The 23,031-nt window shown below is 40.6% G+C and overlaps 1 protein-coding gene across 1 annotated transcript in view; it reads left to right on the forward strand.

The window, feature by feature from the left end:
• Unc5c (unc-5 netrin receptor C) overlaps window positions 1–23,031 on the forward strand; it is a 331,978-nt gene that overhangs the window by 293,356 nt on the left and 15,591 nt on the right. The window contains exons 11-13 of the mRNA XM_038311663.1: window positions 1,911–1,998; window positions 10,658–10,826; window positions 13,006–13,239. Coding sequence (XP_038167591.1) covers window positions 1,911–1,998; window positions 10,658–10,826; window positions 13,006–13,239 — 491 coding nt within the window. The remainder of the gene's footprint in view (window positions 1–1,910; window positions 1,999–10,657; window positions 10,827–13,005; window positions 13,240–23,031) is intronic.

A 23,031-nucleotide genomic window follows, 5' to 3' on the forward strand; every position in this document is an offset into this window, starting at 1 on the left:
ATGTGTTATATATACTTATTGCTAATAAATAAATACATGGGATATATAATACATATAATATCATTACATTTATACATATAAATGAGCAAGTGCAAAACCACAGGACTCTATAGCCTGAATGAGAAGCTGTCTTTGGTTTTTCCTTTTCATTCCCTACATCAGTGTCTTGATAACTTTTTACCTTATCCCGTTATAAGGTCTTGTAATAAAGTTACAATTATTTGACAGAACATCATTTTCCCTTTTCCTGTATTTGTACATAACTGATATTGTGTTATATAAGAATTTTTAATGATTCTCATTTAATCCCTGTGCTATTTGTATGCTCTCTAAAAATCATGTTTATAATAGTCCATTAAATACCCAGTCAAACGTATCCTAGTCTTATTTAAAAATTACATTTATCCAAAAGATAGTGCTTTCTTCCATGATGCTCATTGAATTGTTTTTTCTTCCTGTTTCTTCACCCATCACTTTCCAATATGTGAATTATGATAAAGTCTTCTTTAAATGGAAAGGGAGAAGCTAGCATGATATAAATAAGCTTTGGATTATTTCTTTAAGTAGAGTACAGTTGTTTCCTACCTATTCTTTTACCTTTGTATTTATAATTTTTCATCCTCATAACAAAAATTGAGATGCATTGTATCATTTAATTGGAAAATAAATTCTGAGTTTAAGCTGTCTCTCACTCAGCCTTCCTGTTCTAGTCTCATGCTCTCCAGAAGCCATGCTTACATTAACACCACGTTCCACTTCCCTAGCACCAGAGCTGCCCTCTCCATCTCAAGAACACCCTAGTTCAACACCTTCACAGATAAGGTTTTGTCAAGACATTTGAATAACTGTACCCCTAACCCTTAGTATTTAAAACTTCTTAGTTAATTTTTCTTGCTGCCTTGTCTCATTAGGCACATTCTACTTCATGTCAAGTCATTACTTGTTACTCAAAGAGACTCACTTTCTTTCTTGACATCATAAAAGTTCTAGACAATGTCCTCACAAAGAAAGTCTATGCATTTTTACTGTATTTAATCAAGGTGCATTTCATGAGAATGAAAAGACAAAACCAAGTATCTTCAGCCAAGTCACTCTCTGTAGTGCTGGCCTGTACTACTGGACTGGGGTTATGAGAGGTAGACCTCAGATCACCAATGCGGACATCATCTGAAAACTTGTTCAAACTGGACAGAAAAAATTTTTTACTAAGTTTTTGGAGCCAGGATCTCCAGGAGATCCTGACACCAACTCACATTGTCTCAGTATCATCCAAGGTATAGTTCTCACACAGCTCACACCAATAATCCTTCCCATAGGTGCCAATCATCAACAAATGAGAAGTTCTCTGACTTACTGCAGCTATGTGAGATGTCGTTGATCATTTTCTAGACTTGCAAATAATAAAGTAAATTATTCCCATCTCTTTCGCTGCTCTGGAATAACACTGATGCTCACCAGATATTTCAGGGGAAAAATGTTTTCTGATATGGCTGAGGTTAGCATTTCCCTGACTTTGAATTTCATGGGGAACTTTTTTTTAAATCAAAAACAATGCATCGTTGCAGCTGTTTAAAATTTTAATAGCAGTTTTTGGTTTCTCCACAATTTACAAGAAAAATAACAGTGGAACCATCTGTCTATTCCTTAAATAAAACACGAACTTTTAAAATGACATCACTCTCCTAAGTAATCCCATAACAGTTCAGAGGGAGTTATGGTAAAAAGCAAGACCAGCAGGAAGGGGCGGGGGGGGGGGGTGGAGTTGGGACCTTTGCATGTGTTTAGGGAAAAGGCAAAGACTAGTGCTACAAGGTTGCAAAATCGCATTTTCTTTTGCTTGCTGCAAAGGAGTTCTAGAAGTTTCCTTTGGTTCACAGGTCTTATAAAATATTTTTTCCTTTGCTATTCAGGAGTAAGCTTGCTGATTCCCGCTGGGGCCATTCCCCAAGGGAGAGTCTACGAAATGTATGTAACTGTACACAGGAAAGAAAATATGAGGTAAATATTTTTTTTCTGTTGCATTTGACTTTATCAATGTTTCACTTGGGGAAGAATTGTACAATAGAAATGATAGATCCAATATATTTTGTCTTAGGTGACATACATTTGACTCTACAACTATAAAAAAATTCAATCTTACTTCTCATTCTTGTTGAAGCTTCAGGCACTGCATATTATAATTGTGGATAGAATGCTAGAGTTCTTTTCTGTGAGTGGACACATAGTTCTTTAGCAGAAAAATAGGGACAAAAACATGATTCACAGATTGTCCAAAGAGATGCATGGATTTAAATAGATATGCTGAAGTCTTGTGACCTGGGTCAAGAATCTAACCATAGTAGAGATAAAGATCACAAAAGTGGATTTACCTTAGCTTCTGACATTCCCATTCTCAGCCTAGCAGAGCCCCTGATATGCCCCTCCCACCTCAGCCTAGCACAACCCTAAGCTCATTCTTCCCTTTCTGTTCTTAACTCTCCTCCAGTTTAAGAATCATCAGCCCTCTTTTATAATTAGACCTTTCAAAATGAGCCTAGTGTTGATTTTAAACCACACTGAATCCAAAGGTTCGATTTTGACTGTGTCATATTGATCAACATGTCGCTATTTTAAGTAATAAAAATAAGAACAGGTCAGATGTCCTAAATTCAGTTTTTAGTTTAGCAGAGATGGTCTCTCTTGAGTAATTCCCACATAAAGGGTGTTCTTTGTGTGTTCATGTGTGTGTGTGTGTGTGTGTGTGTGTGTGTGTGTGTGTGTGTGTGTGAAGGACGTGCACTAGAAGCCTGGGTGATTAATGCTTCCAAAGACATATTGAGATCTTAAAACAAAAGATGTTTTGAAATGGAGATGCTCATTGTATAAGGATCACTGTTGGTGCCAGGAAGAAGCATCCTTAAGTGTGGGGCTGAGTGGAGTCTGAGTGACAGATGCAGACCAGGTGCTCATCCTCCCCACTCACATCCTCAGCCAGCTCTTTTTAGTCCCCGCTTTGGTAAATGAAAGCGTCTTTGTTCTGCACCCAGGTGGAGACACAGTTATTTATAGCAGTATGACCCAGAACATTCCCCCCTCTGGTAGTATCCTTCCTGCCCTTCTACCTCCACAAACAACAGCCAAACCAAGAAAGATGAAAAACAAACAAACAAACAAAAAACAAAAGACAAAAAAAAACAACTCAAATTGTTGCACATTATTCCTGCCTAAAATTTGAGCCACAGAAAATCATTAAAAGTTTTGTGTTTACTTATATCAAATATTTTTTTCATTCCTACTGCAGAGAAACATACACGGATCCTTAGGACTCCCTGCTTTGGGAGCAAGAAAAGCAATTAGCAAAAGCTAAAACAGATTTATTTCGTTTTATTTTCTCTTGTCCTAAGCCAAGGTGAGCATTAAACAGATTAAAAGACCCCCATGGCCTTTGACATTCTGGGTGGCACCGCTGACAGACCGAAGAACTGACTTGGACTTATTGCCACAAAAAGAGGCATGCAGTGTAGATGGATTTCTTCATTCACCCTGCAACTGTTATCTGCAGCTAAAGCCCACATCATATTGGGCTACTGCCACAGTATGGTGTGCCCTCTTCACTCCCCCGCTGCTTTTCCATTCCATCCTTTCAGGATTTTCCACTCAGAGTAGTGATTATACAATTTGGATGGAGATGAGGGAATAGAATATTGATAATGCCAAACACCAGTTCTTTAAGATTCCACTGCATTTGACTTTAGGTAATGAAGGGAGAAATGCTCCGTTGAATTTAGTTTGCATCAAGAAAGTTGTGTGTAAGGAGAAAGTTCAAGATCTCAAAACAAAACACGCAGGAGGTAGGGTGGAGAAATGGCTCAGGGTGTAAGGCATTTGCCAAAAAAGCAAGAAGGCCAGAGGATGATACCCAGCACCCACATATAGGCATGGTGGCACACAACCATAATCCTTGCACTGGTGAAGTAGAAACAGGAAAACCCAAGGGCTTACCAGCAATTCAATCTGGACGGACTGACTAGCTTCAGTTTCAGTAAGAGATTCTGTCCCAGAACAATAAAGTAGACACCAAAAGCCCACTGTTAGCCTCCATACATGAAAACATACACCCCAGAAAGAAATATCTACCAGAAACCATGAACCAAAGATAGAACACGAGGAGATTATCTGTCAGATAAATGGGAAGACCTCACACCACTAATTTTCTAATATGACACAGACCTGTAACAGCATTGGTGGAAACGAATGTGTAGCAAAACTAAGTACCTCTGACGGTCATTCTTCAGGCACGTATACATGTTCCTGTCTTAGTGAAAACCTGTACATTGTAATGAACCCCACTTTAAAGGTGAGAAGGCTGATGCCTGGGAAGTCAAGTCTCCTTAGTGATTGAGGAGGGCTAAGTACAACCCAAGTTCTCCTGACCCCAGAGCTCTTCGCTTTCCAAGAAGACATCCCTCCTGCGTACACCTTAGACCACCCTCCGCCTTCTCATTAGCTTACACTTTGGATCCACTTTGCTAAGTGAAGACCTTTCCCATCATCATGTAATCCAGAGGAAACTTTTCTGAGAAGTCAGGGTGGGGACATCAAGTGCCACTTGAAGGCATTTGCAGCAGAACTGTGAGCATTATTTTTCTCCCCTTTTCTTTTTCTCCGACTCCTTTCATTGCATCCAGAACTGGGTGTGTTTCCAGCTGGATGGTACCCAGCTGGTCATCTGCTGATGTGAGTTGTCTAGAGGGAGGCGTGAACTTAATTACATGTGGCAGACTGAATGTGACAAATGGGGCCTTATCATTACTGAATGTGCTCTCTGCAAAGCATAGACTGGCAGATGTGTGGCCTAAATGGGCCAGGGATAGGACGAGCCTCATCTGACCAGAGAAGGTGAGGAGTTGCGAGGGCCGGGGTATCTTCCTCTCCTACTTCCTAGAGCTCTGGAGAGAACACAAAGTCTCCATTCCCCCTTGAATACAATGTGTGTGGCCCCTTGCATTCTGTTTCTAGAAGGAATTTTTTTAAAAAAGTAAATCTTATTGAAACCAAAGCATCATCATTAATCAATTCTTATGGACAAAATGGTTTGAGATCTGAAAGTCACTTTTTCCCTTTTGTCTGTATCCAATGCCGGCCGGGTGGTCCCTTCAATCAGCCAGCCAAAAGGAGCAATTGGTTCATAGATCCTGAATGGGAAAGTGAACAGGATTCTATTTGTAAAGTGTGGGGAGCGACAGGAAGTTTATGATCAGCTCAAGGACACAGGATTAGCACTTCTTTTTAAAGAGTGATGTGGCAACTTGCGACGTGATATGCTGGGAGAAGGAACAGTACATCTTCATGGAGGTTCTGGTTTGGGCTGGGCTGACGAGAGGTGAGGATGGAGTATGCCGGGCTTGAAGACAGAGGAGAAAAGAGTGAAAGTTACTGCAGTGCAAAATGTGTTTCTTAACTGGCCAGAGTGCTGGAGAGAAATACATAGGGTGTGTTTAAGGCACAAGGCCTGGGCACTGTAAGCAAGGGAGGCTGAAACAGCCACTGGCTGGAGGGGAGAAGCTTGGTGTCTGAAGGAGATGTGCTCTTGATGTAAGGAAGATATGATCACAGGTGCAGATGTAGAAATGAAGTCTTAGCAGGAGATGGATTTTCAAGATAAAAAGAAATGGGGTGTAGGGGGCAATGGAAAACATTCTAGTTCTTGATATTTTGTAATGAAGCTAAACATGAAAGGATAAGGTGAGCACACAGTTTGTATCTGACACAGAGGTAACTGAGTGCTTTTTAACTAAAGCATGAATATGTCTGTAAGGGTAAATAAGCCATAATATAAGAGAACTTTAAAAATCATAGGTAAGGAGGTTTCCCAAATAAAGCAGGTAATTGACAGTGGTTGAAATGTAAATAATAAGGGAGAACCATTTCTAAAAAACTACTGGGTTTGTTAACTCTAGGTTATTGGTGATCTTTGGCATTCTTCTATTGGTGAAATCCCTTATAGAACTAGTCCAAGGTGTGGAATAGCAATGAGCCCATGAAATAACAGTGATGTATAAAGTCAGGTGGGCAGTAGGAAGGTCAAATAGTGGTTTAATGAAGCATACTTCCTGAGAGTAAATAATTCCATAAGGATTCAGCTCAGCACAATGTTTAGCCATTCTAACTTAATTTAGGGATATTCTACCTGTCTGGGAAAAAATAACATGCTTTTCAGAGTGGCTTCCGTGTGTGTGTGTGTGTGTGTGTGTGTGTGTGTGTGTTTTCTCAGTTGAGCTTTTGATTGGGAGCAAGTTAGATATTCCCCGTCAGGAGCATGGAGTGCAAATATTGCAAGTTGCCCATGATGTGGGATGGTGTGTGCTCTAGAAGGCAGCTGAGCCTCGGGTGGGATTGTCACCCTGAAGGAAGGAACAGAAAGACATGTATTCACAGAGGGCATCTTATGTCCACACAGAGGTTGATGGGGGCAGATCTTTTTCAAAAAGTCCCTATGCTTGTGGGAAGCCACCCCATACACACTGGTGTTAAAGTAGCAAAATGATTTGCATGTGCAATCCCATGGTGCTAATCATTAGCCCTGGATCCTCAGGCAAGTGTGTTAGTAGCTCTGGTTTTCTTCCTATGGAGAGTGTCACATCAACACCTTGCCTTACAGGTGTGCCTAGACAGCTAATTCTTTGTTCACACGAAAGTTATCTGTGATGCTGTTTTGTGTACACAGTCTCATTACTGACAGGCAGTGAGCGGAGGCTGAAAGCAAATTTCTGTGACAGAAAACTGCCTTCTGCTCTTCATGAACTTTGTCCTAGGGGCACAGAAACCTGTCCAGTTCTTAATGTGATTTGATCCTTGTTAGATTTTTGTTTGCTTGCTTTTGAAACACTTTATGAATTCTGATCATTGAATTTTGCTGGGTTTCCTACTTAATTGCTGCTTCTGAGCGCGTTTTTGTTTAGTGTGCATGTCCCTGTCATCTGCAGTTAAGATGTACAGACTGTTTGCTTGAGTAACTCAGATGACTCATAGGATATAATAGATTGGAGCCCTTCTCTACAAAGTCATAGATGAGGCCTCCATGTAGTTTCTACTATTTGGTTCCATGTATTTTTCAATACCCTCCCTTTATATAAGTAATGGTTATAGAAATTTAGACACTTCTGACCTTTGGTTTAATATAGTTAACTTTTACCTAAGTTTCCCCTTTCATATATGGTGGCAACTGCCTTCAGTTTCTACCACTTCTCTCATCTCAGAAGCATATGAGAGTCTTAACTCCTTTATTGTTCATCCCATTATGAATTCAACTTCATCACTTTCCTATTCATTACATTTTTGCACCTCACTGAGTTAATAAATTCTTTTGACACGCATAGCCCCTCCTCTCCCCACTGCTCATTTGGTTTCCCTCCTCCAAGAGCAGTGCCCGTCAATAGTTCATGCCAGGAGTGTGCTCAGTGTCCAACTGACGGTTGCTCAACCCAGCAGGGGCTCTCCTCTTCTCCCTTATGTTCCTGGTCAGTGAGAGGAGGCCCCCTCCTTACCTTCTCCAAGCACAGGCTGCTGAGACTACCCTGAGAGATTATTTTTCAAACCTCAGCTCTTCAATGGGGGCCATTTGAAATGGATCCACTTAAGGTCCCTCCCAGTAAATTGTACTGCTCACCTCTCAAGGTACAGTTGTAACTAAAAGGTGGGTGTAGGCCTCAGGAAAGCATAACCATTGCAGATTTATTTCTCTCCTCATAGGAAAAGTGATATTAGGCAGCAATATAGTCACTGCCAAAGGCAGATAGTGTAATATTAATCATGACGAAATGAAAGCCAAGTTTCACCTATGCTGTAAAGGGGGAAATTAGACAAAGAAAAGACAAACTATGTTACGAGAAAATGAAAACCAAAGTGGTAGGGGGCTTAGTATTGAGGTCTCAAGCGACTGCCATAAACCTTGTGATTCTAAATATAAGTATATCCCCCAGGTGCCTAGAAAACTATAGATTTAATAACAAAAACATGCTATGCAGGATATTAAAGCACTGGAAGTAAGAAAAGCTGATTTGAGCCTTCCACACGGGAGGAGAGAAGGAAAGGACAGAAGTCAGTGAGATCCTGGTACGACCTCAAGGGAAGGAGGAAGCAGTGAGAGTCGGAGATTCTTGAGGTGAATAAAAGTCAAACTGCAGGCTATGTAGACCGTGATGACCGGTAATTGTGAAGGCGTTCGTGTTTGGCTTCGCTTACGAGCTACCGTGTTAGCTGTCACTGTTGTGTCAGTACTGGTGGAAGGCGCAAAGTTTTAGGTCAGTTACCACAACTGCATGTACTGGACCATCATCAATTTTGTGTTAGTGTTCTGAGCTAAAGTTCCCAGAGTATTTCAAGGGAGGGTCAGGTGATAGCTACACAGTTTTAGTAAAGGACCCCTAAACAAGGGGAAGCTGAGTTGTTCTTGATGAGAGGCAGTCCTACCTGTCATTTCCTGCAGATTTAGACATCTTTATCTTCCAAGACAACTGTAGACAAGCATCTTTGAAAACAGCCAAGCACATCGATTATCATAATAAATATATGAAGAGTTATCTTCTGACAATGTTAAAATAATAATAGCTGCCATCGTTCATTTACCTGTTTATTTATTTAGCATTAGGTGAGGGTAGGACATAGATATTTACTAACTTCTAGATGATGTGATAAATAATACATAAATTAGAGGTAACAACAAGAGACAAATCAATTTCAGGTAGCCACTGCAATTATGGAAGAATTTGAGATGTCTTTTTAAATGTCTACATGAATAAGACAGAAGGATGTCACTGAGATGTACATTTTAATGGATTTATATTTGGTTGAGCTGAATAACTCGAAGGTATTGATGTTTGCTGAGAGAAAAGGCTTCAAGTGGTGACCTTGGAAAGGTCTTATCCTTGTCTTATTCTTGTGCTACAATGTTGCCAGTGATAATAACGAACACAAAAATAGCAAACATATCCATTGTATGATGGATAGGAGACTGTGGGAGATAAACAATATTTGGAGGAATGACATAGCATTAAGAACTGTATATTGAATTTAATAAAGCAAAATAAAAATATAAATATGTCCAAGTTCAAAAGTCATCTAACAAACACAAAACTATATAGACTTGATGTAGCCTAAGAAGACCTACAATAGGAATTTTTGAGGGCTCAGTTTTAACAAATAACGTAGTTTATAGTGGTGCTTATCATCTACTTTTATGAAGGATATTTTTTAATAATATTATCTCCATCTTCCCCTCTTAACTAGAGCTGGGCACTTAATATTTATGTTATTATCTGAGAAAAATCAAATGCAATGATTTGTGATGTGTGACTATATCTATACAATCTCAGTTAAAGAAATTAGCAGTACACTTAAGTTTTAGCTTAATTTCAGGATGCCCAGTATAATGAGACACCAAATTTCTGAAAACTTCTTCATGAACGTGAAGAAAGAAACATAAGGAGAAAAGTGGAATCTTTACTTGTTAGATAACATTGGAAAAGTTGAGAATGTTCTATAAGGAAGAACATATCAAAATAATGTCCAAATACACGATATAAAGTGGGCTAGATAGTAGATCAAGGATATATGGAGAGAATTGTCTAGAAGGCAGATTGTGTTCATTCTAATTGATTATAATGTAAGTTGACAACAAGTGAATGATAATCTAGTAACCATGGATTATAAATTTGCATATGTCTAAGGCACGAAGCACATGTCAGTTGTGTTTTCATAGGCCGTTGTGCTGGGGAAGGGGGTGTCTGAAGACCCTCCTAAAAGTTCATGGTCCCATGGCCCCTGGAGCCCTGCTCTTCTGCCAGCCAATTTGAGAACTCTTAGGAAACATGCCTTTAGTCTAATTGCAAAACAGTCACTGCGAGCTGTGAGATACAGGAGCAACCTCGGGAACTTTGAAATGACTTCCTCACACACTAATCGGCAGCCTGGACTAATTAGTACATTTGCTTGTTGTTTAGTAATGTAAATCAAACAGACTGACAGAGTTTAGGAAAGGGAGTAGGGAGGGAACAAAGAAGGGAGAAACAGTTTGTATCTTTGAGTCCCTTTTGACCAGATTTGTTGCATATGAAATACATAAGTGATGTGATCTCATTTTAACTTGCTATAGAAATGCCATCTTATATTCTTTCTGCTCCCATTTGAAAGAATGAATCTGCTATACTATCCTGAATTATGCCTGAAAGTCATTTGGACTAAGTTTAGCTCTAGGGTGTCCTCATTCTGAAGCGAGTTTTTGAAGTATTTTTCAAGTTAGGCCCTGAAAACACTAAAGTATTTAAAACACTGTGAGACCAGTGGTGAGCGTTATCAGAAAAGCTGCTTATGTAACTTCATAAGGAGTCTGTTCTCTCTCATTCCATCCTGAGTCAGAGGAAACTATCAAGGCAGCCTCGTGTCTGAGAACCGGGATCAAAGAGATGCTGGCCAGTGCCCTGCAGTCAGAAAGACCTCCAGTCTTACAAGATGAAAGCCAATCTATAGAGAACACGGCTTCCATTTATTTCTGTCTTACCCCCCCCCCAAGTGTTATAAGGATGTGATTTGAACTGTTTATCCACTGTAGATCTCAGTGACTTCACAGGACAGTAATACGATGGAAATGTCACAGGTTGATTTTCTGCACTCCCTGCAGGCCCCCCATGGAAGACTCTCAGACCCTACTGACCCCTGTGGTGAGCTGTGGGCCTTCTGGAGCTCTGCTGACCCGCCCCGTCATCCTCACTCTGCATCACTGTGCAGACCCCAACACTGAAGACTGGAAGATCCAGCTCAAGAACCAGGCAGTGCAGGGGCAATGGGAGGTAAGTGAGTGTCTGTGGGAGACACATGGTGTCCATGTCCATCATTGGTGCATGTTGGGAGACCTTTATTTCTAAAGAAAGCATGACAGCCTTTTGGTTTAAAACAAGAGACAGAAGACTGAATCTTCTGACTAATGAGCAAAAGGAAGGGGATGTTCAAAATCAGCTCACAGAAAAAGGATACTCAGACATCCCAGGTAATTTGCTGTTAGGAATAGAGGAACCACATGATGGGGAGGGTGTGGGGGACCATCAGAACTTAGATCACTTAGCATCTGTCTCTCAAGAATATCTTTATCAAATACATATGTAAATGTTAGTATAAATGTACATTTATATAAAATTTACATATGCAAAGTGTGAAGTTACAATATAATTACTTTTGGTATTTTTAGCAAAAAAATTATAATGATACACATGAAAGTTTAAGGCTGGTAGTATTTTAGGGAAATTGATTTAGCAATGAAGCACAATATTCAGGGATTAGCTAGATTTTTTTCCTTTCTATGAACATGGACTGCACTTGACCATATAAGGGAATCATTCCTTATCAGAGCCCCTGACATCTAGGGTTGACCTTGGGATTATCCTTTAAATAGACTTCAGTGGGCCTCACTTTAATTTCATTTGAGCTTTAAACTATAAAAAAATCGTAAAAACCCTATCTTAGGTGCTTGCATGATTCTCTGCTTAATGCCTTTTCCATTTCTGGGGTTGAATGATGCTAAAGATGACAGAGCAATGAACTCAAGAGTCCAGAATAGTACAAAGAACATTCTCATGTAAACTCTTACAAAGCAGGCTTGGGCCATGGTGCCCACTGCTGGCACCATGGATTTCTGAGTCATTCCCCCCAGGTCCTTTTTTGTCCAATGTCCTGGAGCCTAGAATAAACTTAGAGGCCTTGAGCTGTTTTCTCATCAGTGTAAGATTCCTGTAAATACACTTTGAAATATTAACTCATTGATGTTGTTAAAATATAACTAATAACATCTCAAATGATGTCATAAGATCAAACCAAGAAGCTATCACCTGAGGTGGTTGCTCCATTCATGTCTTTATCCAGACCTAGAGACTAAGTTTTATTCTCTCACTTTTTTTTGGTAGTTGGCTCTTGCCATGAGTCAGATGCAGTGGGATAGAGTAAAAAGCTCGGGGGTGGGGGTGGGGCTTATTCAGAAACTGAGTGCAATTCATGCATGTATTTTCCCACTCATGAAATTTTCTTGTCAATCTGAATTACTTTAAAGTAGGGAGAATATATAAAATCAGAATGTGTACTCGTCTGTGGTGAATCATGATTCTGATGGCCCTGGGCTTTGCCATCTCATTGGCTGAGCTCAGGGGCCACTGCGCTCTTAACCTAGACACACACTCTACTTGCCCAGTGCCCAGCACTTCTTATCACCTTCCACCCTGCCTACCGCCACGGGAGCATGCGAAATGTTGATCCTTAGCGTAATGACCTGACCCTCTCTCTGTTAGTATATAACTTAAGCCATTTGAATAAATCAAAAAGGGTTGAATTAGCAATTATTTTTACAAAAATCACCACTTCCACCTATGTCTTGTAAAGTATGTTTAGTCTACAATAATGAATTGTTTAATGATTACATGAGAAAAACAGCAGAGAAGAATGGAGAAGGCAGTCAGTGCTTCCCACAGCTCCCCTTGTGGAGAATCTGAGAGCTGAGATTACTTAGGGAAAAGTATACTATTCTGAAAAATTAACTGTAGTCTGAGCTTCGAAAGAGAAAGTACAATGATGTTATATAATGTCTTAATTCCTCTAATTATTTTTAAATATGGGTTATTGCAAAAGTTGATATCCTATAGTGGCACCTCAATACTTTATACTTTTCAGTTAAATAAGATATTGAAAGATTCAAACAACAAAATCTCAGAAGCAGTTAGTAAACCTGAGTACACTGAACTAAAAGGGATAATTTGCTATTGTGTTTTGGATTTTCACGTAGATACCAGGACACTTATGCACATAATCACATCAGTATCTAGACAAAGAAAGAGCGCTGATGATGGAGAATGAAAACAGGTACCACAGAGTTGAGAAAGACAAACCAGAACTCAGGAGCAGACTCCTGCTTTATCAACCACTATCCATGGTGGCTCACAGATGTCCTTGGGAGCTTAACCATGTTCCCTTCCCTCTCTTTCCCAGGACGTGGTGGTGGTGGGAGAGGAAAACTTCACAACGCCCTGTTACATTCAGCTGGATGCAGAGGCTTGCCACATCCTCACAGAGAACCTCAGCACATATGCCCTGGTTGGGCAGTCCACCACCAAAGCAGCAGCCAAGCGCCTGAAACTGGCCATCTTTGGCCCCCTCTGCTGTTCTTCCCTGGAGTACAGCATTAGAGTTTACTGTCTGGATGACACACAGGATGCGCTAAAGGTAAGTGTCTCCCCCCTCACCTGTCCTCTTCACCCTCACCTAGAAGCTAAGGTTTGCAGTAACCTTACACACCTGGAGATGACTCCGGGCAGGTGTGCGAACACGAGCGATGGGTCCCAGAGGAAGCAGTTACAACAAACAGATATATCTCAGTGGCCACGCTGATAGATAAGCTGTTTTCTCTGTGCTGATTCCTCCCAAGGGCTACTTTTGTTTACCTTACTTGAGCTCTTTTAATGAAAAATGGAGACGAATTTGGCAACGAAACCCGTGGATGGTAAATAATCTGGCCCCATGTTTGTCTCAGCTGCGTTCTTCCTATAAAAGAAATTGGCATAATTGCTCACGCTCTATGTTCCTCTTGTGTGCGACTTCATTTATATGCTTTCCCATTCTTTTTACGAGGGCTGTGAGGGAGAGGGTTAGCATTTGACAACAGGCTGCTGCTTTGCAGAATAAATGTGCTTAATTCCTGGTGTGATTATTGCCATTCGTTTTTATCCCATTTGAAGCTTTAAGGGATATAGTAAGTGCCTTTGAAGAAGGTATGATCTAGAAAGAGGAAGATAAAAAGTACGCCAGGGTTGAGGAGATAAGCCAGAACCTGATGTATGCCACTGCTGATCCATCCTGTGAGAGCTCAGGGAGGCAACCTACATAGTATTTTAAGGAAATCTGAACAAGAGCTAACATTTGAGACTTGTCATTATGAAAGGTAAGGTTTTAAGCAGCACTGATAGGGAAAAACATTCAAGATGTTTAGATACAGAGAACAGGGTGCAGGCACATGAAAGTGAATAGCAATTGACTCCTTTATGCAGATATATTTTCCAGTAAGCTGAAAAGATAGATCTTAGCTGACAGAGGGAGTCTTTGGCATTAAACAGAACATGATTGGAAATAGGCATTAGACCCCTGACTCTGACTTCAGTGGACAGATTCAAGTTATTAAAGGAGATTGCGGCAGAGCTGTGGTGGAGGATGGAGGCAGGGATACAAGTTCCCGAGCAAGTTGCATGGTGACTACCAGTCACGTAGTGGAATAGAACTTCTGTCTCTGACAATGGCAAAGTGTAGGGTAAGTGACTTTGTTACTTTTGTCAATTCAGGCTACTATGACAAATACTATGGATTAGGTGACCTAAATGTAGACATTTTTCCTCATCGTGCTGGAGGTGGGAAGCCCAATGTAAGTTTGTCAGCACGGTTGTGTTCTGATAAGGAAGGACTCCTTCAAGGTTTCAGACAACTATTCTCTTTCTGTGTCTTCCTGTAGTAGATGATGGCTGGGAAGGTCTGTGGACTCTCATTTGCAATGGCATTTATTTCATTTAGGAGATTCCTGCCCTCATCATCTAATTACCTTCCAGTGGTACAATCTCTTAAAACTCTGACTCTGTGGATTAGGATTATCTGCCACTAATTTTGGATGTCGCAAACATTTGCTGGTAATAATGCTTTTTCTAATGGACTACTGAGTTAGGGGTATAAATACGTCATCAAAGGATATGCAAGGGACAATTAAATGTATGTATGTGGTCTTATCTCTCTCAAACTTTGTTTCCCTCTCTCCTTTGACCCTCTTTAGAATTTGGTATCTATTATTCCATTGGAATTCCATTCCATCCTATAATATCAACTTCAAAATATGCTCAAAAGTCAACATTTATCAGATTATTCAATATTTATCTCATTCTTTGACAACATACTGTACACCAAAAATATGTAGGGTTTTATTTTCTAAACAAACAACAGATCCCAATGTAGAGATTCACGCATCAATGATGCCACATTGATATTTTTCAACCAAGATTAGAAAGGAAAATATCCAAAGAGAATAGTGGAAAAATAAAAATAATGATTATTACTGAGTACTTCTATCTACCAGTCAAAGTTCTACATATTTCATTAAGTCATTCAGTTTTTACAATAACTCCATAAGGTATCACCATTTCTACTTGACAGACGAGGACTCCAAAACTCAGTAAAGTTTAAGTGGCTTTAGGTCACACAACGATGGTATAGAGAAAAAAGCCTCAAGTGTGGGAAGTTAGCTACTGTTGATCTATGGAACTAAAGACTAAAGAGCCAGACAGAGATCAAGGCAGCCATGATGTGCTAGCAGGAAGGGTAGCCAAAGACTATTAGAGTAGCTGCGGAGGAAAATGAGAATGCAAAGAGTGACAGAAGCCAAGGGAAGAACATTTTCTGCCTGGCAAGATATTTCTTTCTGTGATTTCTGTCAAGAGAATCATTCTGGATCATGAAAACTGGAGGTTACAGGTCAGGGCTTCTGGGAAGCAATCTCAAAAGATGATGGTAAGGTACTTGGTTAGAAGTAAGCAGCCATACCCAACTGTGCAGTCCTTGTGGTAGATGTGACCAGCAAGGTGTGCAGGAAGCGGGGAGACTTTGTTGGTCTCTCTCTCTCTCTCTCTCTCTCTCTCTCTCTCTCTCTATATATATATATATATATATATATATATATATATATATATCCTTAATGATCCAATTTGTTGGATTTTCTGGTTGTGGAACTAAGTGATTTGAACATGACTTTGTGTACGGCTTCAGGTTGTTTCTTTTATCCTCCTTGCTGATGTGCATGGTATTTCTAAGGCATTATCAGAATGCAAATAATGCTAGATTTAAATTCTTCTTGGGGTCTGGTTAAGGCGGATCTTTTGAACAGTTCCTTGAAAAAATATTGCAAGAAGTACACAGTCAAAGATATTGATGATACCTGAAATGCTTTATGCACATAATTTATATTCTGACATAGCATTGCTCGGGATCTCCTGAACTGTCTTCCTGATAGATACACAAAGATCTATGCAAAAATGTAATACTTTGCAAAACCCACACTGGAGTTTGTTAATTATAGAACAGGGATGGAAATGGTCAATACAAAGAAAGACCAGCAGATTGCTTTCAGCAGTGAAAACAACCCAAGTGCAGTGTATATCATGGTCAATGCTTTCCAGACAGACATTTATAAATTCTCAGCATCTGGGGATCCAGCACTTAGCTGAAAAGAAGTGTGAATAATGGATGAGACATTCTTGCACCTCTTGGCCTTTTAATAATGCAGGAATACCAAAAATCCTAGTAATAAGTAAATGGTCTATCCAACACTCTGAAGAGACAATTAGTTCAGCCATGTCTGCACTGCCTTACTCATACTTGAATTGGAACCTGGAAGCTGATTAGCTCAAAGGGGCCCTCTAGTACCAAAGGCCTACCTTCTTGGCACACGCCCTGCTGTTTCTCATAGCTGGTCTGCCATTTCCTTGCTAGTCCTGTAGTTCTTGCATTTCCAAACTCTTTAGACTTACCTTTCCCAGTCCTTCCTTCTCTCTTCCTTGCCTCTTAATCTCTTCCTCATTTAGTAATTCATTTATCACAGTGCATTTAAAAACCCACAGGGGTTTTGGAGACTTGTTCAAGGGTCCTTCTACAAAGGCTATCATCTACATTGGCTGCTATTGGCGTTATATCTTGGTGTTGCCTGCAAGTTTTTCTGTCAGTTAAGGGCTATTATCTTAAACATGTTCACACATCTTTTTGTGGAAACTATTCCATTAAGAACAAACATCCTGCTTCCACAAACCCACTTTTCTCCCATACTTCCCTACTCATCTCAATCACTACTGAACCTTCCTGAGAGCTCTTCATCCCTTCCAGTGAACTTTCAGTTCACTGGAAACCTTCCAGTGAAGGGCTTTCAGTGAACCGCCCTTCTTTTAATTCACCACGAGACAGAAGAAAAAAAAACAAAATTCTACTCATTCTTACACTGGGACACATAGCTACTCTGGGACATCCCTATACTTGTGGGCTTGATTTTTCTCATTCTGGTTATTACCCACTTCATTTCCTTAAGTGCAGACCACTGCTCAGACCAACCCCAGCAGGACCTGTCTTATGATCGATCTTGCTTTCAACCTATTTTACTCCAAGTATTCCAATGTTACCCCCAGAATTGTTCTGGATATAATATTTTAGTCCTTCTATCCACTCCCATCACTCACTCATCCATCCATGCAGATGTGCACATCTTCTGCTCTCTGCAGATCTTCACGTATGTCAGGATCTCCAATCTGAACACGTCTCCCAGTGTAATGGCTAAAGCCTCATGAGCTTCCATCTCCATCCACAATGAAGCTGCCACTTGTTCTTAGAAAAGATTCCGTAACCTTCCCTGGTTTCCTGATCCAAAAATCCTCTTCTGCATTTATCTATATCCAAGGAGAAATCATTTCAAACATATTCCCACATTGAATTGTAGCTGGCTGCACTGATTCCCATGGAGAACTATGCCCACAAATTAACAGATTTTCTACTTTTTGTTGAGGCTCATTTCCAATGAGGCCCATTACAATCCCAAAATAACTAATTTAAACAGTGCCTGCCTGCATCCCTTGTCCTCTCATTGATCTCTTCCTGATGCATTGTATTTCACACGATGGTTGTTTGGAACTTCTATGTTCCCCAAAGCTCCTGATCACATCACAGCCATCTTCATGCCTAACAGTGATCTCCCCTCTCCATGGATACACTATTAACCCTGCATTTATGCCTCCATGTCTTTGATACAATCTCTTATCTCTAAATCCGGGCCCCAGAAGAAGCAGGTCTGCTTCGAGGCTTATGCTTTAACTCCTTAGCAGTAACACTGGGAGCTCAGTGTTGTGTCTGCAAGGGCTTGACATTTTCATAATGTTACAACTGGATGTAGGGAGTCTTTCTGAACTGTGGAAAATAGAAACATGAGACTATTGGGGGGGATCCAGAGAAATATTCATTTTTAATATACACTACTACATAGTCCTTGTAAGTTATTAGGGAAGAGGGTGGCCTGAATATACAAATAATATTAATTGTTACTTTTTTATCACATAACTATATTAAAAAGTTATATTTTAAAAATATTGTTGTGTTATTATGGGTATAGCTAGATGAAGAAAAGGAATCCTCCCTATGAGCCGGGCTCAAGAAACTCCAGTGCATTTTTTCATCTTTCCTCCTTCCTCCTTTAGTTGAGCAATTTTTGTAACAATCTTCCTGGATTTTGTTAAGGCCTGAAGCAAAAAAAAAAAAATGGTCACCTAAAACTTAAAAGCTGCACTTAGTAATTTGGAAGCACTGATGTAGAATCAGAATGCCAGCAATGACTGCTGGGGTAGAAGTCAAGGCCGATGGGAGACAGCAGGGATCCTTTGTATGCTTTTCAGAAGGGTTTTCTCCCTGTGCACAGGCATGAAGGACCAGTGGGAGCAAACCTGAGGCTGAGTTTACACAAAGAGATGAAGATGCTGAAAACTGTGAGACTAGTGTGGAATAAACTCAAATAGAGAGGTCAAGCATATTGAAAAGATGGTGTTTGGGTTATCAGTGAGTTTCTTTTTCTCTCCTCCTCCTTGGGTGATTAAAGTAATAAAAATGATATTTTCCTTTCATTATTTGCAAAGACTTAAATCCTAGTGTAAATAGACCAGAAATTAACAGAGAACAAGGCTGTATTTGGAGTACGTTTTAAAAAAAAAAATCCAGAGAGAAAAAAATACATCTATGCAGAAATACATAATTTCTGTTCCATTATCAGAAATGTCTCCTCATAATAAAGTCCCTCGATACATGCAGACATCTAAAACTTCAAAGGGGTTGTTTGCATTCACTCTGTATAGTGTGTGATGTTTACTGAGTTTCTGACAGATGTATTTGTGATCCAGACCAAATAATGTACATCACCACAATCTGGTTTCCCTATGGGGTGCCTGGGCACAGAGAAAACAACTCTTCCTTAGATTCATCTAGTTCTCAAATACCCTAATATAGGCACCAGGAAAGTACAGTAACTCAGAGAGAGAGAGAGAGAGAGAGAGAGAGAGAGAGAGAGAGAGAAACACTGGAAGTAGAGAAAATGAAATGATGAAATGGTTTGGATGAATCTCAGTTGTTAAGGATGTGGCTTCTCCCGGACTGTGCTTGCTAGGCAACCTACTACACACAATCGGTGGCTTTATATTCATCTTGCCACCTGTTGCCATCCCCACTATTATCCATCTGCTGTTTCCCATAGGGAAGCAGCAGGTGACCTCAAAACTAACCTGACCTGCATATTAGACTCTCAGGGCCCTGGTTTCTGGCACTGATGTATCCATGCATATGACTCATCTACCAGATAAAACCAAGAAAATATGCTAAAGGTTCCAATGATTGTGTCTACCTCCATGACCACTGGAAGATTCAAGGACAAAGTTATTAAATTTGGCACAAAATAAGGATTGGATCCTATTAATTATCACTACGTGGGCATTGAAACTATTGCCACATTTGGAAGGCGATAAATCACCAAAGATGTTAAATTTAATATTAGTCTAGTTTCAGCACAGTTCTTGCCTGGCAATTCAGCTGGTCAGATGTTATCACAGGGATCTTTGTATGGTGTCTTCTCGCTACCATCTTCTCATGAAATTTTATTAGCCCCATCATATAATACTAACTATCCAATGCTACTATACTACTAACAGCCTACTTGATGAATTTACTTTTGTAGGGAACATAGAGGAGGAAAGAACTTTTGCTAAGTATAATAAAGATTCTTTGAAGATACCTAAACATTACTGTTCTGAACACGGCAATGGATAAAATATCTTCCACAGCACAGGGACTTTGATCTGATAAGTAAAGCACCTTGGTGTGGTGGGAATAAAATAATGACAAGTGTTTTGTAAAGTAAAGAATGTTTCTAACTTGTGGTCATTATGAAAGGAAGATAGGACATATGTTCCACTGTTGGATTTGAAGACAGAGGAAGGGAATCATGAGAAGATAAGGAAGGTAAGCAGCTTGTAGAAGCTGGGAAAGGAGCAGGAGCTTAATTTCCCCCTCTCTGAAACTTCCCAGAAGGGAAGGCTGCCCTCATGAACCTTAACTGCAGATATTAATGCTGTCTTGGGCTGATGGCCTATATAGCACAAGAGAGTAAGTTTATATTATTCTAAAACTGTGCTAATTGCTTATGGAATACTAATGGAATTTGAACAGTACATGTTGAAGGTTAAACATAAGTTCAAGAGGAACTCACAGGCACTAGAGTGATCTAAAAGTCCCTGCTCCATAATACTATGTGAGACATTCTACTTTCATTAGAAGTACGCCCAGGGAAGACACGTGGCATGGGCACTCTGTTGAGTAGGACCCTTTGGCATACCGCTTTGAAAGCATCGCAAACTTCCTTGACCAGGCAGGCTGAAAGTGGCAGCTCTGCCCAAGCATCTGTGGCAGCAGCAGCTGCTGGAACAGCAGGCAGATCCCGGGAAACGAAGGGGCTTGACGGGGAATATTTGCACATGGTCACTGGCGTCCAGCCTTATGATTATTAAGGATGAAGGCAGGCAGACAGACTTGGGGGCAGGGCAGAGCACCCCAGTGTGAATACAGGAAGAGAAAATCGCAGCATGAGGTGACATTGACCTGAGCAGGTGGAAGAGGCTGGCTGCGAGTCAGCTGTTCCCCATTGCCCAGCTCAGCAGCCCAAGGCCTGAGGGCCAGAGGCGGAGACAGCAGGCACAGGACTGAGAGTCGCCTGCTGGAGAGCTGGCAGGGAACAGGAGAGGAGGACGGCTGCTCTTTTTGGCCCCTGCTATAGTAGAGTATAGGCACACTGCTGTGAAAGGGGCAGCGGCGACAGCCACAGTGGCAGAGAGAAACTTCCCATTCCCAAATGACCAGGGCAGGTTTCATCGTAAGAAAAAAAGACCGGATTAAAAACAGGGCAGGTCTCTCTAAATCTGACAGCAGATGTGACTCTTTGTACATACAGTACAATCAGTGAGGGTTGATCTGAGGTTTAATGTGCATGGTGTGCTGAACACCTGCCAGGTTGTTCTCACATATTGGAGTTGAGGGGGTTCCCTAGCACGACCCTGCACTGGGTCAGCACCATGGACAGAGTAAAAATGAAGGCCCTAGCTCCATAAGCTCAGGCATACACAAACTTCTGGAGGGCAAGGCTGGTTGCTATGGCCTCTGTATCTTTGGGACTCCTTTGGGGCTTCACAGTAGCTCCCTCCACCTGCTTCTGACTCTGTTACTGATTCCAGCTCCTTGGCAGAAATAGAAGGAGTCCATCCATGTTTCTGTGTTTCTACTCGGAATAGAACACACAGAGTTTTAAATCCAGAAACCATACCAAGAATGAAACCAGACAAGTGAAGCAAAGTGGTGGTTTTATCTCCTTCCTGCCCTCTCTTCAATGATCTCTCGACTATAAGAAACTGAAGTTTAATCAGGAAGCCTAATTGTGAGCCTAACCCTGGAGGGAGGCTTGCCAATGTTTGCAAGGACCAGTAGGAGGAAAGGAGAGCAGGGAGCACATGAGTGGCAAATCTGGCATGACTTAACAATCCTGAAGAGTGAGAATTTTTGGTGGTAGAGAAATAACATACAGTCATGGATTCTCAGGTACGCCTCCACTTCCCTCTCTCTCTTACTCTTTGGGAGCCTATGAGAGCAGTGAGCACAGACCAGAGCTGCTTTATTTTTGCACATAGACCTTTAAAAGAGCTTGGATTTATTATGCCTTTAAAGTGGCCTGGGCTAATGGCTCAGCACGGATAATGCCCTGCTTTAATTGTTTACTGTGCAAGCTGCTTCTTTCTACAGTGGAATCCCCTGTAGCTGCCTTTGCTGCAGTCTTTCATAGGCTACTAGAATCAATTCGGTCCTCATTCACATCTCTGCTGGAAGCAGTTGCTGCACCAAGGAGTTGCTCAGATCCCAGGGAGAGTTCCTGGTGACAATACTCTAGGATTTGTGTGTGTGTGTGTGTGTGTGTGTGTGTGTGTGTGTGTGTGTGTGTGTGTAGACATGTATGTTCTCATGGAAAGATGGAATGAGATCTGATATCAATCTTGAGATTCTTTTCAAAGTAAGAGGCAGAGATAGTTTATCAGTATATCTGGAAAGTTCACCCAGGACTCTCACCTGCCATGGAAGTGAAAGTATTCACTAATAGGAAAGACAACCTCAACAAAGGAAAGTGACCTTTATATTTCTAAGTACAAACATCCTAGATGATCCTAATGTTTATTATGACATTTCTTTCCAAGGTCACGATATTTTGTCAAATCTCCCTAAATCTTTTGACCTTCAGTATATTTGGTTCTTATTCTCCATTAAGGTGTATGAAATAACCTAACCTTTGTGACAAAAAAAGTCTGTTAAGACATTGTTTTAGAGTGGAACTCATTTCAGCCTGGTTAAAGTTCACGTTGTCTCTATACCTAACAGAACAGAAGCTGTGGGCCAAGTCACACCCTTCGTGACATAACTCACATGATGCTAGGTGACTATTTCTAAGTCATCTAGCTATAAAGTCATGTTACATTGAGGAGCATGTCTATTGCTTTTATTTCATCCTTGTATCCACATCACATATATACTGAGCAGGATGATTTCATGCAGAAAAAAAATCTAGAAAAGCAACTTTGTTAAGCAAAAGTCACAGTATATTTTTAAGTACAAATGGTGAACACATATCTCAGAGCACTGATCACTAACAATATGAAAACAAAGCCTGATTATTGATTAGTCTAACCTACAGGTTGACCCCTTGAGTCTTCTGACACAAAAACTTACAGGGGCTAGCCACTGATCATGACTAGTAATTTTGCCTCATAGGTGAATTTACATGATTTTTGTTGCCAAAGAGTTTTTCTACGTATTAAAATATCTTTTATTTGTGCTTTAGTTTCTCTCTCTCTCTCTCTCTCTCTCTCTCTCTCT

The sequence above is a fragment of the Arvicola amphibius genome, chromosome 14 (assembly GCF_903992535.2).
Source record: "Arvicola amphibius chromosome 14, mArvAmp1.2, whole genome shotgun sequence".
NCBI classification, from domain to species: Eukaryota; Metazoa; Chordata; class Mammalia; order Rodentia; family Cricetidae; genus Arvicola; species Arvicola amphibius.